At 44.9% G+C, this 13,374-nt stretch overlaps 1 protein-coding gene across 4 annotated transcripts in view; it reads left to right on the top strand.

Annotated features, from left to right (window-relative positions):
* The first annotated feature begins 5,738 nt into the window (after positions 1–5,738).
* MAP2K5 (mitogen-activated protein kinase kinase 5) overlaps positions 5,739–13,374 on the top strand; it is a 289,315-nt gene continuing 281,679 nt past the window's right edge. For 2 of the 4 annotated variants that reach the window (XM_080670940.1, XM_080670941.1), the window contains exon 1: positions 5,743–6,580. In XM_080670940.1, the coding sequence (XP_080527066.1) occupies positions 6,446–6,580 (135 nt within the window). In that variant the 5' untranslated portion in view covers positions 5,743–6,445. Of the gene's footprint in view, positions 6,581–13,374 lie in introns of all 4 variants that reach the window. The other 2 variants (XM_080670938.1, XM_080670939.1) reach the window with 2 other exon arrangements.

Below are 13,374 nucleotides of genomic sequence, written 5' to 3'. Positions count from 1 at the left end.
CGGAATTGAACCTGGACCCTTCAGTCTGCAGACCAATGCTATCCACTGAGCCAAACTGGCTAGGGCAAAAGTAGATATTTTTTATTTAATAAAATAGATATTTAAGAATTGGATGAAAATAATTCATGAAAGTAGATTATCTTGTAAGCTTTCTTTATATATGGTATGAAGGTCTTTACTATGAGATGAAGCCAACATTTTAGTTTCTTAGCTTTTCAAATCTCCATATTTTATGAAATAAAGGAACCAAGAATTTGAAAGTTTGAATTAAAATCTAAATAGTGTCACTTAATTTTAGATTACATTTATAACCATCATCATTCATTCATCCTACACATACTTTTGCATTGACCATGTTGAGGGCAAATTTTAGTAATTTTACCTGTCAACAAAATCTAGCAGTTACAAATCTACTAGTACCTATAAGGGTCCATACTGAAAAAACTGCTTCTGTACACAGCTGGATAAGGAACATGAGTTACTAATTTTATGTGTGTTTCCAGCATTGGTCATATAATGAATGCTCTATGTCAAACGAATGTGTAATGATTCAAAATTAAAAAGAAAACTTGCCTTTCTTTTTAAGAGATTTAAGAAAGGAAAACTGTAATTGGAGTTTATATAGAGTCTTTAGAAGAGCAACAAGATGTAATGACTCGACTCACACTCTTCTGTATTTTCTGAAAAATAAAAGATTGGAATCGCATTGCATAACCCTTTGAAGCATTTCAAAAGGTGCTATCTCTTTTCTCATACAGAAATTTTGCTATTTTAAAGTCAAACAGAATGATGTGTAGAAGTAAATGAAGTGAAACATTAAACAGAAAGTACTAGGATCAGTTAGACTTACTCTTTTTAAGTAGAACTAGAAATAATGTAAATAGGAGACAATAACTTTTTTGTTTGTTTGTTTTTTAAATGTTTTTCATTGATTTTAAAGAGAGTGTAAGGGAGAGGGAGAGAGAGAAACATCGATGTGAGAGAGCAACATTGACTGGCTGTCTCCTGAAGGCCCTCCAGTGGGGATGGAGCCCAGAAACCCAAAACCCAGGCATGTGCCCTGAGAGAAAATGGAACTAGCATGGTGCATGGGCTGACACTCAACCAACTGAACCACACTGGCCAGAAAACAAGAATGTTTTAATAACAGAGTTGGCAAAAAATAGAATGGGTTACTTTAGAGGCATTGAGTATTGTTGGAGCTGTTCAGAGAGGCTGCAAGAAAATTCCCTAGGTATATTATGGAGAGAATTCTTGAATTGGGCAGATGATTAGATCGGTGATTTTGTAAGTTCCTTTAACTCTGCAATTTTATTATCATTCTTGAATGCCTTTGTCTGATCCCCAATCATGCTATTTAATTCACTATTTATTGCTGTTACACTGTGTGTGTAATGCAAAAAGACCTTGATTTGAAAATTAAAATATGGTTTAAGGTCTCTTGCTATACAGTTACTGGATGAATAACTTGGAAAAAAACTAGAGCTTTCTAAGTCTTAGTGTTTTCACATCTATAATAAGGAGTTCACCTAACACATAGCATTTATTTGTGGCAGGTTCTAGATTAAGCACCTTACACATATTAACTCACTAATGCTCTCATAACAATCCAACGAATTAGGCACTTTTTTATGTTCACTTTTTAGCCATGGAAACCAAGAAGTCTTGCCCAAGGTCACATATGGTGAGTGTTATTCCAATCCCTGCCATCTGTCTAAAGAGTCCATGTTCTTAACCATTACTCCATTCATTTCTATAATGCACGGGATAATTCTGTGAGATAAAAGATGTGTGCTTTGCAAGCTGTAAAATCCCACAAAAATGTGAAATATATTTTGTTAAGCCTAAGAAAATATTATAGATATGTTTAAACAATGAAAAGAGGGAAACGATAAAGCATAAGTAATTTATGGGAACAGCAACTACTCCATCTAAAGGAAAATATGTTATGTGGAAATTAAATCTAATGACTTTTAAATTAACTTTCTCACTTTAAAGCATCTAAAATCCATAGTACCTGGCACATAGTAGGCGCTCCGTGAATATTGGTTGAACTGTTATGTCTTCCATTCCTGCCAGAACAGAAGAGAGCAGACTTGCCTGTCAGCCTTACAGGGGTCTGTGTCCAATCATTTTTGTCCATGCCTCTTCACATTCTTTCTTTGAAAAGACTAATATGTAACTAAGCACTATGAGGAAAATGCTGTTTATTTTCTGGTTGTTATTGCTATTGTAAATTTAATCTTTTAAAAATTTTAAAGATACTCTTGCTGGTGTGTAGAAATGCAAATTACTTTTTTAAAAACATTTTTTATTTTTAGATTTATAGAAAAGTTGCAAATATAACACAGAGAGTTCCCATATACAATCACCCAGATTCCCCAAATTATCATCTTGCATATTCCAAAACCAAAAAGTCAACATTGGTACATTATTACTAACTAAACTTCAGACTTTATTTAGATTTCCCCAGTTTTTCACTGCTGTCCTTTTTCTGTTCCAGAGTTCCATGGAGGTCCTACATGACATTTAATCATTGTCTCCTTAGTCTCCTCAGGTCTGTGACAGTCAGTTCTTTGTTGTTGTTTTTTATGACATTGACAGTTTTGAGGAGTACTTGTCAGGTATTCTGTAGAATACTCCTCAATTTGAGTCTGATTTTTTCCCCTCATGATTAGATTGGGGTTATGAGTTTTGGGAAGAAGGGCAGGAAGGTCAAATGTCCTTCTTATTGCATCACATCAGATAATTCACGATATCAGCATGACATAACTGGTGATGTTAACCTTGATCACTTGGGTTGGATGGTATCAGCCAGGTTTCTCCAATGGAAAGTTACTGTTTTCATCCTCTATTTTTTCAAATCAATTAATCAACAGGTATTTGAGTGTTATATGCAAAGGCCCACATTCAGCACTGAAGGAGACAAGTGAAACTCTTGAGCATAAGAGGCAGTCAACATTTTGTTGTACAATTTGCAGTTCGGGTGTGTAGGGGCTGGGAGGAGGGGGGCAAAAGGGGAGAAATGGGAGATATCTGTAATACTATCAACAATGAAAATATATTTTAAAAAATTTGCCGTTCATTGGGAGTCTATAATAGTTGTCTCAGTCTCTGTAGTGGTGAAAAGGCAAAAGAGCAAGTGGGCCTCAAGAAGGATAGGAGATGCACATGGTAGTTACATTCCTATTACTCAATCCTCTTTGCCTCAAAATCCACTCATTCATTCAACAAAATAATTAAAGTTCCCACTATGTGCCAAGTACTGTTTTAGGTGCTGGGAATATGGCAGTGAATAAAACACATACAGTTCCATCTCCTCATGAAGTTATAGTTTAGTGGGGAGACAAACAAATGAGTTAAACATGTGATATGCTAAACTAGGGAAGGGAACTAGAAATTGTGCACCAGTGTGCTTGTATCAGTGGGTGGGGTGGGTTTGGGGCTGGTTTTCAATAGTGTGCAAAGGAAGCATCTCAGCCAGAAGGTGACATTTAAGTCAAGACCTGCAGAATGTGATGGAGTGAGGCATGTGGATATTGGGGTGACAGCAAGCCAGGCAGGGGAAATGGCAATGCAAAGGCCCTGAGCTGGAATGCCTGATATGTTCAAGGAACAGTGAGAAGGAGGCTGGTGAGAACAAGGAAGTTCAGAAGTTGTGGAGTGCAGAATGAGTCGTTTTGTAGTTCAAGGAAAGGACTTTAGTCCTTGGCTCTGTTCAAGTTAAGAAGCCATCCAAAGAATTTCCACCAAAGGAGTGACAACAGACTGTTGGGAGGAGGGACAAGGGTGGAAACAGAAGATTAGGAGAGAAATAAGGTAGTTTGGACTATATCAGTGAAGGGATGGGAAGGGGTTAGATTCTGGGTAAAGGATTCAAGATTGAGAGCAAGGTAAAAAGAGATGAAAGAAAACTTCTCTGAATTTATAGTAGTAAATTGTAATTTTCCTCATTTAAAAATACCACTTTTCAACAACAAAAAGATAAATGGAATTCCAAATGGGTAAAGGACTTGACAATTCTCCAAAGAAGATACACAAATGGCCAACAGGCATATGAAAAGGTGCTCAACATCACTAATCACTAGGAAAATGCAAATCAAAACCTCACACCCATTAGAATGGCTACTAAAAAATACAGAAAATAAATGTTGGTGAAAATGTGAAGAAATTAGAACCCTGTGCACTGTTTGTGGAATGTAAAATGGTGCAGACATTGTGGAAAACAGTATGGAGGTTCTTCAAAAAATTAAAACTAGAATTACTACATGATCCAGCATTTCCACTTCTGGGTATATATCCAAAAGAATTTACCCAGTTAAATGCTACAATATTTTGAATTTAATTTAAAAAGGTCCGCCACGTGTGTCTATAGCCACTTACGGTGTACAAATGGTTAAAGTATAAATTGAGTTGGTTTTCCCATAGTATTATGAATAAAAAGGCTGTTTTAACAAATCATAGGTCCATAGGAAATCTCTGGCTTTGTGGTCTATTTTCTTTAGTAATAGGAAATGAACTTTCAATAAAAAGTACATGGGGACTTTGAGCAACTGGTTTATTTTTCATAGAACTGAAGTGCTGGTGGAAAGGGGCAATTCCTAGAATATCTGGAGGATCTGAGTAAATGAATTTCTACCTAAGCTATTAACTTACAATAACTGAAAAAAAGAACATTTATCTCCTACAATGGACTTTCAAATTAAATATAAGAGAAACTCAGGCAGAGAAAATAAATGCAGAAAAGATTTTGGTATTATACTGCAGCTATCCAACGTTTAAAATATTCTTTCTCTTGCATTAGTTATCTGACTGTTGGAGAGGGAAAATGACATTCTTCCCCCACCAGTTTATACAGAATTCAGACCCCAAAGTAAAGCGATATGTGCACCTTCATTAGAAAGAGATAAAGGACAAACCTACAGTATGCAATGTTTAAACAAATGTCTCTATGGGCACCTTAGGTCAACAAAATTACACACTTTAAAATCTGAGGTTAACAAGGCGCTTAAAAACAACCAAGGGTTATTGCTACTGCCTGTCTGTGATCGAACCGATCACGTTAACATTGCTACTTACTTGAAAATTCATGGACTAGCCTGGGTATTTTTTTTTTTTTTTTTTTGCAACAGTTTAATAAGAGACGATGATGCCACTACTGCACTTGTCTCCAGGCAGTTAAAACTCTGAATGTCTTTATAGTTGCTTTGAATGGGAGCTGTTTGCTGTTTCTGGGCAATCGTGGGGTAAAGAACCTTCCTGAAAGAAAAAGTCAAGTACGCTTTGCTAACGTGGGAGAAAGTTGTCGAGCCTCTGGATCACTGAATTGGAAGAAGGAAAAGAAAAAGACAACTTTTTTTTTTAGTTCTTGCCTTGCTCTTGCTGGTTCGGTGCACAAGCCCCCAAGAAGTTTAGGTACCCGCCCTGACAAAGTAAGGAGCAAGGAGAGCAGCAGTTCTGGCTTTCCGAGGCGTCTGTAAAGGCAAACAGTACGCAATAGTCAGCCGTCATTGGTTTTTGGCGGACTCCCGCGCTAGTTCCGCTTCCTCCGTTTGTTAGACGCTCTCACCTCGCTGTCTCTAAGGAGGGTCGGGGGTGAGGGGATGGGGGAGGAAAGAAAGCAGTCACTCGGTCGCCGCGGGCTGTCACTGGGCGTCTGCAGTCTCGCGGGGGGCGGGGCCAGCCGTCCCTTTGGGCCCCGCCCTCCGGGCGCGGGGGCGGGGCTTGCCGGGAGCTGCCCTCTTCCAACATGGCGGCTCGGGAGGCGGGTTCCTTTCACTGGCTCCCGTGGTTCCGGGGCCGCGCAGTTTGGTTCCGGAGTAACTGTGCCCTAGCTGCCGCCTTTCTGCTTCTGCTCCTGCCGCTGCCGCCTCCGCCGCCGCAGCCGCAGCCGCCGCCGGGACGCACGGCCTCGGGCGGCCGGGGCTGAGCCCGCGTGTCTGGCTCGGGTTGGGGCGGAGAACTCGCTCCCGACACTCCCGCGGAGGGCCCCCCTCGGCTTTTTCATAGTCTGGCGGCCACGGGGCTTTCTAACAGCCTGGGACAGAGTCCGCTCCAGTCTGGGACCCTCCCCTCGTCCGCTGAGGAGGAGTGCACCCCTGCCGCTGTATCCCCCTAAAACGGGGGCTTCCTCTGCAGTCTCCTCCCATCCACACAGACGGCCGAGAGCTGCGCGACCCCGTTTTTCCCTCTTTCCCAACTCGAGAACCTTCTGACCTCCTGGTCCTTGCCCCTCACCCCGTCCAGGCTCCCAGGAGACATACTTCAACCCCATCCAGCTGGGGCCTAGGAGGGTGCCTACGGCCCCTTCTTGACCACCCCTCCTCTCTAATACCCCTCGCTCTCCGTCCCCTTCTCCTCATTCCCCTCGTCACCCCTTGGAGCCCCCGCCTAACCAGGGGCCATGGACACCCCCAACCCCAGGACGTGAGCCCCTTTAACTGTAATGCTGTGGCTGGCCTTCGGCCCCTTCCATGCCATGGAGAACCAGGTGCTGGTGATTCGCATCAAGATTCCAAATCGGGGCGCCGTGGACTGGACGGTGAACTCCGGCCCGCAGTTACTCTTCAGGGATGTGCTGGTGAGTGTTCATCTCGGTGTGCAAACCCCAGCGAGGGGAGCGCAGAGGTCTCTGGAGTAGCCAGCACCTGACCCCTGACTCTTACTTGGCCCTGGCCTTCTATGGGGGCAGTTTCATTGCCTCAGCCACAAGCATTGATTAGTTGCATGGGCACAAATCTGGCAAATGTGCAGGGCCCTGGGGAAATAAAGATGATCAGAGTGAACCCCTGCCCTCTAGTAGCTCACAGCCTGAATTGGGGTGTGACAGAAGCAACTGGGATACCAAAAGCTGAGTCTAGAAGAGAGTTTTTCTCAAGTGATTTTTGGAATGTCCCTGGCCAGATTCCAGCCACGACTTTCCACTGAGTTCCCTGAACTTGGTGACCAGCAGGAAAGGGAAACAAGGCAGCTGTATCTATCATGTTTCATCGAAAACAAGGTGTCATTCGTTTTAAGATATTATTTTAAGGTACCACTAAGAAAACACACACACACACACATACACACACACACACACACACACACACAAACACACGCTACCCACAAAACCGGACACGCCGCACATTGTACAAAACCAGCCTGACTTCAGAGATATTAAAATAGGGGGAAATGTGCATTTTAGAATCAGTGATGTATTCTTGCTTTCATAATAAATACTTGGGATGTGTTTGAAATAAAATCGTGGAATGTGAGAGCACCTGCTTGGAGGTGGCCTATTGAGCCCTCTTATCTTTCTTTGCAGATAGTTACTGAGGAGCAAGCAGTGAGGTGAAATGACTTTTCCAAAGCCCTGTTGCTTGAGTTGGGGAGTCAGTACCAGAGCCCGGATTCCCTAACTTTTACTTAGTATTTATTTCCACATCCGGTAGTGCCTTTCTCGTATTTTAGCATTCATTTGAGGTAGACAATGTATTGTGCCCATTTTATTGGATAACTGAGGTATCAAAGGCAGAGCTGACACCAAGAAGCACATTGCAAATATCAGATCCATCTTATCTACATGTAAGATAAGATTGGGCTGTGTGGAGGTTCTTGGCGGAGAAAGATCTGCGATGAGATTTTTGGTTGTCATAGGTTACCCAATCAAAATTTGATTCCTGTATCTTTGAGTTCTGGATGTTACTGACCACTCAAACCATACAGATTTTCAGGTGTCTGGCCCAGTAGTGCAGAGGCTAGAGTCCACTCTTGTACACCAAATGCCATCCTCTTTACATATAGAGTTCTCCACACACTCCCATGCACATAGGTTTCCCCTCATGCTAAAGGTCTAACCTCCTTCATATGGTCCTCTGAGCCCGTCTTGATTGGCTCATCCTTGCCTGGCACCAGCTTCATTGCTCACCACAACCCAATGAGCGTCTGTGCTCCAGGCATTTAGAACTAACCTCGAGTTCTTCTAGGTCCCCACGCGGCCCTTCAGCTGGCCAACTCCCACCTGTCCTTCAAAGCCCAGCTTCACTTTTCTTCCACTTTAGTCTGCTTACTTGCCCCTCCTCAGTATTCCCACAGCTTTGTTCTGGCAAAGCACATAGGCTGTGTCATAATTTTGTCTGTCTCTTCCGCTAGATGGTAAACTTCTGGAGGAGATGGCCATCTCTGGTTCCCCTCTGTTTCTGGTGCTGCATAGGACCTTGAAATATTTGTTAAGTGAGGGATCTTCAAATAGGATGCATGCAATTATGGTTTTGTGGGCAGCACACTAGGTTTTGAATTTTGAAAAATTTGGGTTTAATGGCAAGCAGTCTCACTAACTAGACAAGGCATTATATCTTTCTGAGCCTCAGTTTCCATGTAAAAGGGATAATTCTGAAGATTACATGAGATTGTGTCTGCAGAGAAACATGAGCTCACTTTCACTTTACTTATTTGAGATAGAAGGTTTTAAGTAAAATGGTACAACATTTACTTAAAGACAAACTCTGGAGTCAGACTGCTTGAGTTTAAGTTGTAAGCTCTACCAGGCAAGTGTCTCAGTTTCTTCATCTGTTATTTGTGTGTGTGTGTGTGTGCTAATCCTCACTCAAGGATGTTTTTTCCATTGATTTTTTAGAGAGAGTGGGAGGAAGGGAGGGATAAAGGGATACATATACATACATATACACACATATATATACATATACATACATATACATACATATATGTGTGTATGTGTGTGTGTGTGTGTATACACACACACACACACACACACACACATATACTAGAGGCCTGGTGCACAAAATTTGTGCACTTGGGGGGGGTGCGCGGTCCCTTAGCCCGACCTGCATTCTCTCCAATCCGGGACCCCTCGGGGGATGTCCGACTGCCGGTTTAGGCCCGATCCCTGCTAAACTGGCAGTCGGACATCCCTCTCGCAATCCGGGACTGCTGGCTCCTAACCACTCGCCTGCCTGCCTAATTGACCCTAACCCCTCTTCCTGCTGGCTTGATCACCCCTAACTGCTCCCTGGCTGGCCTGATCGCCCCCAACTGCCCTCCCCTGCTGGCCTGATCGCCCCTAACTGCCCTCCCCTGCCGACCTGATTGCCCCCTAACTGCTCCCCCCTGCCGGCCTGATCGCCCCCTAACTGCTCCCCCCTGCTGGCCTGATCGCGCCTAACTGCCTCTGCCTCAGCCCCTGCCACAGTGGCTTTGTCCGGAAGATGTCAGGTCTAATTAGCATATTACCCTTTTATTAGTATAAATATACTAGAGGCCCAGCATGCGATTGAAATTACACGAGGAGACGCCCTGCCTCTCACCATGCAAGGAGGCACCCCACAGGCGGCCAGGACCCACGCCTGACTCATGCAGCGCCGGAGGCCGCGGGAGTCAGGCTGGACCGGCGCTGCGGGGGGCCAGACCGGCGCCACAGGGGGCTGGGACCTGCGCCTGACCTGCAGCGTCCCCCAGCCACCCTGCCTGTCTTCGCTCCGGGGCCGCCCGAGCCCACTGCACTGGCTCGGGCAGGCCCCCCTGTCTCTGTCTCCGTCTCCGCTCTGGGCCTCACCTGCACACTCAACCTCCTCCTATCCAGTTGTGAACCGTTACGGCGTCCTGGTCTAATTTGCATATTACCTCATATATATACATCCTATATAATAAAGAGGTAATATGCAAATTGACCCTCACACCTCCACAAGATGGCTGCCTACGACCAGGCCAGCAGGGGGGTTAGTGAGGCACAACCAAACAACTGAACAGCAGGCTGCATGGGGCGACCTGGCCGGCAGCAGGGGGAAGTTAGGCGTGATCAGGCTGGCACGCAGAGGCAGTGAGTGGCGATCAGGCTGGCAGCAGGGGGCAGTTAGGGGCAACCAGGCAGGCAGGCAGGTGAGTGATTAGGAGCCAGTGGTCCAGGATTGTGAGTGGGATGTCCCAACTGCCGGTTTAGGCCCGATCCCTAAACCGGCAGTTGGACATCCACCAAGGGGTTCCAGATTGGATAGGGTGCAGGCTGGGTTGAGGGGACCCCCCCCCCACATGCACAAATTTTGTGCACTGGGCCTCTAGTACACACACACACACACACTAGAGGCCCGGTGCACGAAATTCACAACACCAACTATTGGAGTTGGTACACCCTCAGCCCAGCCTGCACCCTCTCCAATCTGGGACACACCTCTCACAATCCAGGACTGCAGGCTCCCAACCGCTCACCTGCCTGCCTGCCTGATTGCCCCTAACCACTTCTGCCTGCCAGCCTGATCATCCCCTAACCACTCCCCTGCCAGCCTGATTGACGCCTAACTGCTCCCCTGCCAGCCCGATTGCCTCTAACTGCCCTCCCCTGCAGGCCTGGTCACCCCTAACTGCCCTCACCTGCAGGCCCAGTCACCCCTAATTGCCCTCCCCTGCTGGCCCGGTCACCCCTAATTGCCCTCTCCTGCTGGCCCGGTTGCCCCTAACTGCTCTCCCCTGCCAGCCCGGTCACCCCTAACTGCCCTCCCCTGCAGGCCTGGTCCCCCCCAACTGCCCTCCCCTGCTGGCCATCTTGTGTCCACGTGGGGGACAGACATCTTTGACCACATGGGGGCGGCCATCTTGTGTGTTGTAGTAATGGTCAATTTGCATATTACCTCTTTTTATTATATAGGGGAGAGAGAGAGAGAGAGAGAGAGGGAGATTGCTGTGAGACACATCAAGTGGTTGCCTCCCACACACAACAGCTTGACTAGGGCCAGGGATTGAACATGCAACACCGGGATGTGCTCTTGACCGGGAATTGAACCTAAAGCCCTTTGGTGCATGGGCTGACACTCTAACCATTTAGCAACACTGTCCAGGGCTCTTCATCTGTTCTTTGAAAAAAAAGGGCTAGAGGGGTAAATATGCCTACCTCACAATTCAGAGGACTGTTGGAGTTGGTACATCTAAAGCACTTAGAACAACCTGGAGCATAGTAAGTGCTCTGTGGTGGTGGTGGTGTGAGATAAGGATAGGTAGGGCTTGTGTCTTCTGCTTCTCAAGCATCTCTCAGTTGTATTTTGGCTCAAGGCTGACTGGCCTACAAGTAAACTTTGCACAAACAGTCCCACCATCTAGAGCACAGAGTGCCATGTGTCCTCACACATGCTTGCTCAGGTAAGCACAGGTACAGCATGTTTGTCCGGAAGGCCAGGTGAAGGTGGGTGCTGCCCTATCTCCTGGTGCTCCTTAAAGTTCTTGGAATTGGAAGCCCAGATCCTGGAGACTCCTGTGATCTCTTCTCCAGGTTCGTCTCATCTCTTCATGGAGAAATTAGCAAAATACCAACAGATACCTCAGCAGTTCTGTCTTGGAACTTTAAAAATTAAAGCCAAATGAAACCTGAAAGCTTCTCCTTCATCTAATACAACCCTCCTCACCCCAGTTTTCAAATGAGGAAGCATGGACCCAAGAAGGGGAAATGCTGAAGTTATACAGCTAGTTTTTGGCAGAACCAGATACAGAAGCCAGAGTTTGCAGTCAGAGTTAGCTGTAACTGAGAGTGATTTGGAACAGGAGTCAGTACTCGAGGGCTCCAGTCACAGCTCCAGCAAATAGCTGGGAGACCCTGGGCAAGTCACTTGGCCACTTTGGGCCGGTGCCCTTTGTCTGAATTGATTAGGGACTGGCTGCAGTGTGACGTAGACCCAGCTGGTGCTCAGGGGCAGAGACATTTGGATTATCTGTTCTCAGCTTTGTGTGTTTCTCTTCTTCCTTGGAGACGCAGGGTACAGCTTGGAGAAAATTGTGCAGGAGACCTGAATCTCCTGAATTAGTGAGTCGTAGGGGAGCATGTTAGCTCTTTCCTCATGCTGTTTGAATCCTGTCTCCCGAGTCCCAGCTCAGATTTTCCTCCTGTGAAATTCCCGTTTGTACCGAGTCTGATTTTTCCCTCCTCCTGAGTTAGCAAATACTGCTGGCTATTTATAGGTTTCTTTGGTTTGGCTCTACCATTCTGTAAATGCTCTGTATTGTTAGTCTTCTAGGTTTGTCTTTATCTCTGTGACCAGATTCAATTCTTCCTAAATCTTATTTTTCTATCGCCTACAGCGTTGTGTTCTTTATGCTCCTAGTACATTGTAGATGGTTAATTATATTTTTGGGCTATCAGACTTTTGCCTCATTTATTGAAAGGAAGGGAGAGGGAAAGAATTAAGAAATGATCACTATCAAGATATTTAAACTTAAGTTTTCTTTGAAACCTCACTGGGTCGCTTTGAAATAAATCACTTAAAATGTAACTGGAAAATATGAATAAAATTATCAAATGTGCCCTGCTTAGAAATGACCAGTAGATATTGACTAATTTTCAGACCTTTTACGCTTTGGTCTTTATGATAGCCCCCCTTCTATTGCTCTAACAAAACAGGATGATTCTCTCAAGCGGGTTTGCTTTTGCTTTCTCCTTGTCCCCACATTAGATGTAAAGCACATGTGGCTCCTTGTTTATGTAGATGGGCAAAGGATGCCATTGCTGCCCAGCAGGGTCTTCAGCTAGTTATTTAGAGATTTGCTGTTTGATGGGGTCTGCTCTTCATAAGCAGGAAATGTCCTCAGTGAGTTTGTTAATGCTATGGAGTTCGTGTCTCAGGATTGGTTGTCTGAATGATCCGAGTTCCTGGAAGTAAGCAGTGATCATCTAGATTTGGATGGAGTCTTGGGGGTAGAGTCCTCTGTTTTGTTTGTTTCTTTTTTCCATACTGGCTAGAAAAGGTCCTCAGTAAGTACTGTGGAAGGCTGAAGTAAGTGAACGAATGACCATCCTCCACTGATGGTTGGGTGCTAAATTTAAGGTTTCCTTATGAGGTAAGTTTTGTAATGTTCCAGTCATCAGTGACTTGTTCTATTTATTTAACAAACACTAATATGGGTACGTGCTAGACACTCTTCTAAGCACTTTACAAATATTAGCTCATTTAGTCCTACAAGGTTGGTACACTTGTGATTATATTTTACACAGAAGGAAACTGAGGCTTAGTCACTTAGCTAGTGAGTGGCAGAGCCAAGATCCAGCCCTAGCAGTTTGGCTCCAGTCAACACTCTCAGGCTTTTTACACTGGCTGGCTGTGTAGTTTATTTCATACTCGTTCTACAGTAGCCATTTACCTGTCAATAAATACAAGTGTATAGAAAGAATTAAAAAATTATTTAAATATGTTTTCATTGATTTTAGAGAGAGAGGAGAGAGAAACATCGATTCGCTGTCTCCTGGGAAAATTGACCCTCCCTTATATCTAGTCCAACTCAAATAGCTTGCAAACCTCATTGCTCTCTGGTAGCTTTGGGGCTCTACCAGATCCTACTGGGGATCGAGTCCCCAACCCAGCCTGGCATGTGCCCTGACGGGGAATCAAATCAATGACCTCT

This window comes from Plecotus auritus (genome assembly GCF_963455305.1).
Source record: "Plecotus auritus genome assembly, chromosome: 1".
NCBI lineage: Eukaryota > Metazoa > Chordata > Mammalia > Chiroptera > Vespertilionidae > Plecotus > Plecotus auritus.
The sequence above is the reverse complement of the archived record's forward strand: the minus strand, read 5'-3'. Positions and strand labels throughout refer to the sequence as shown.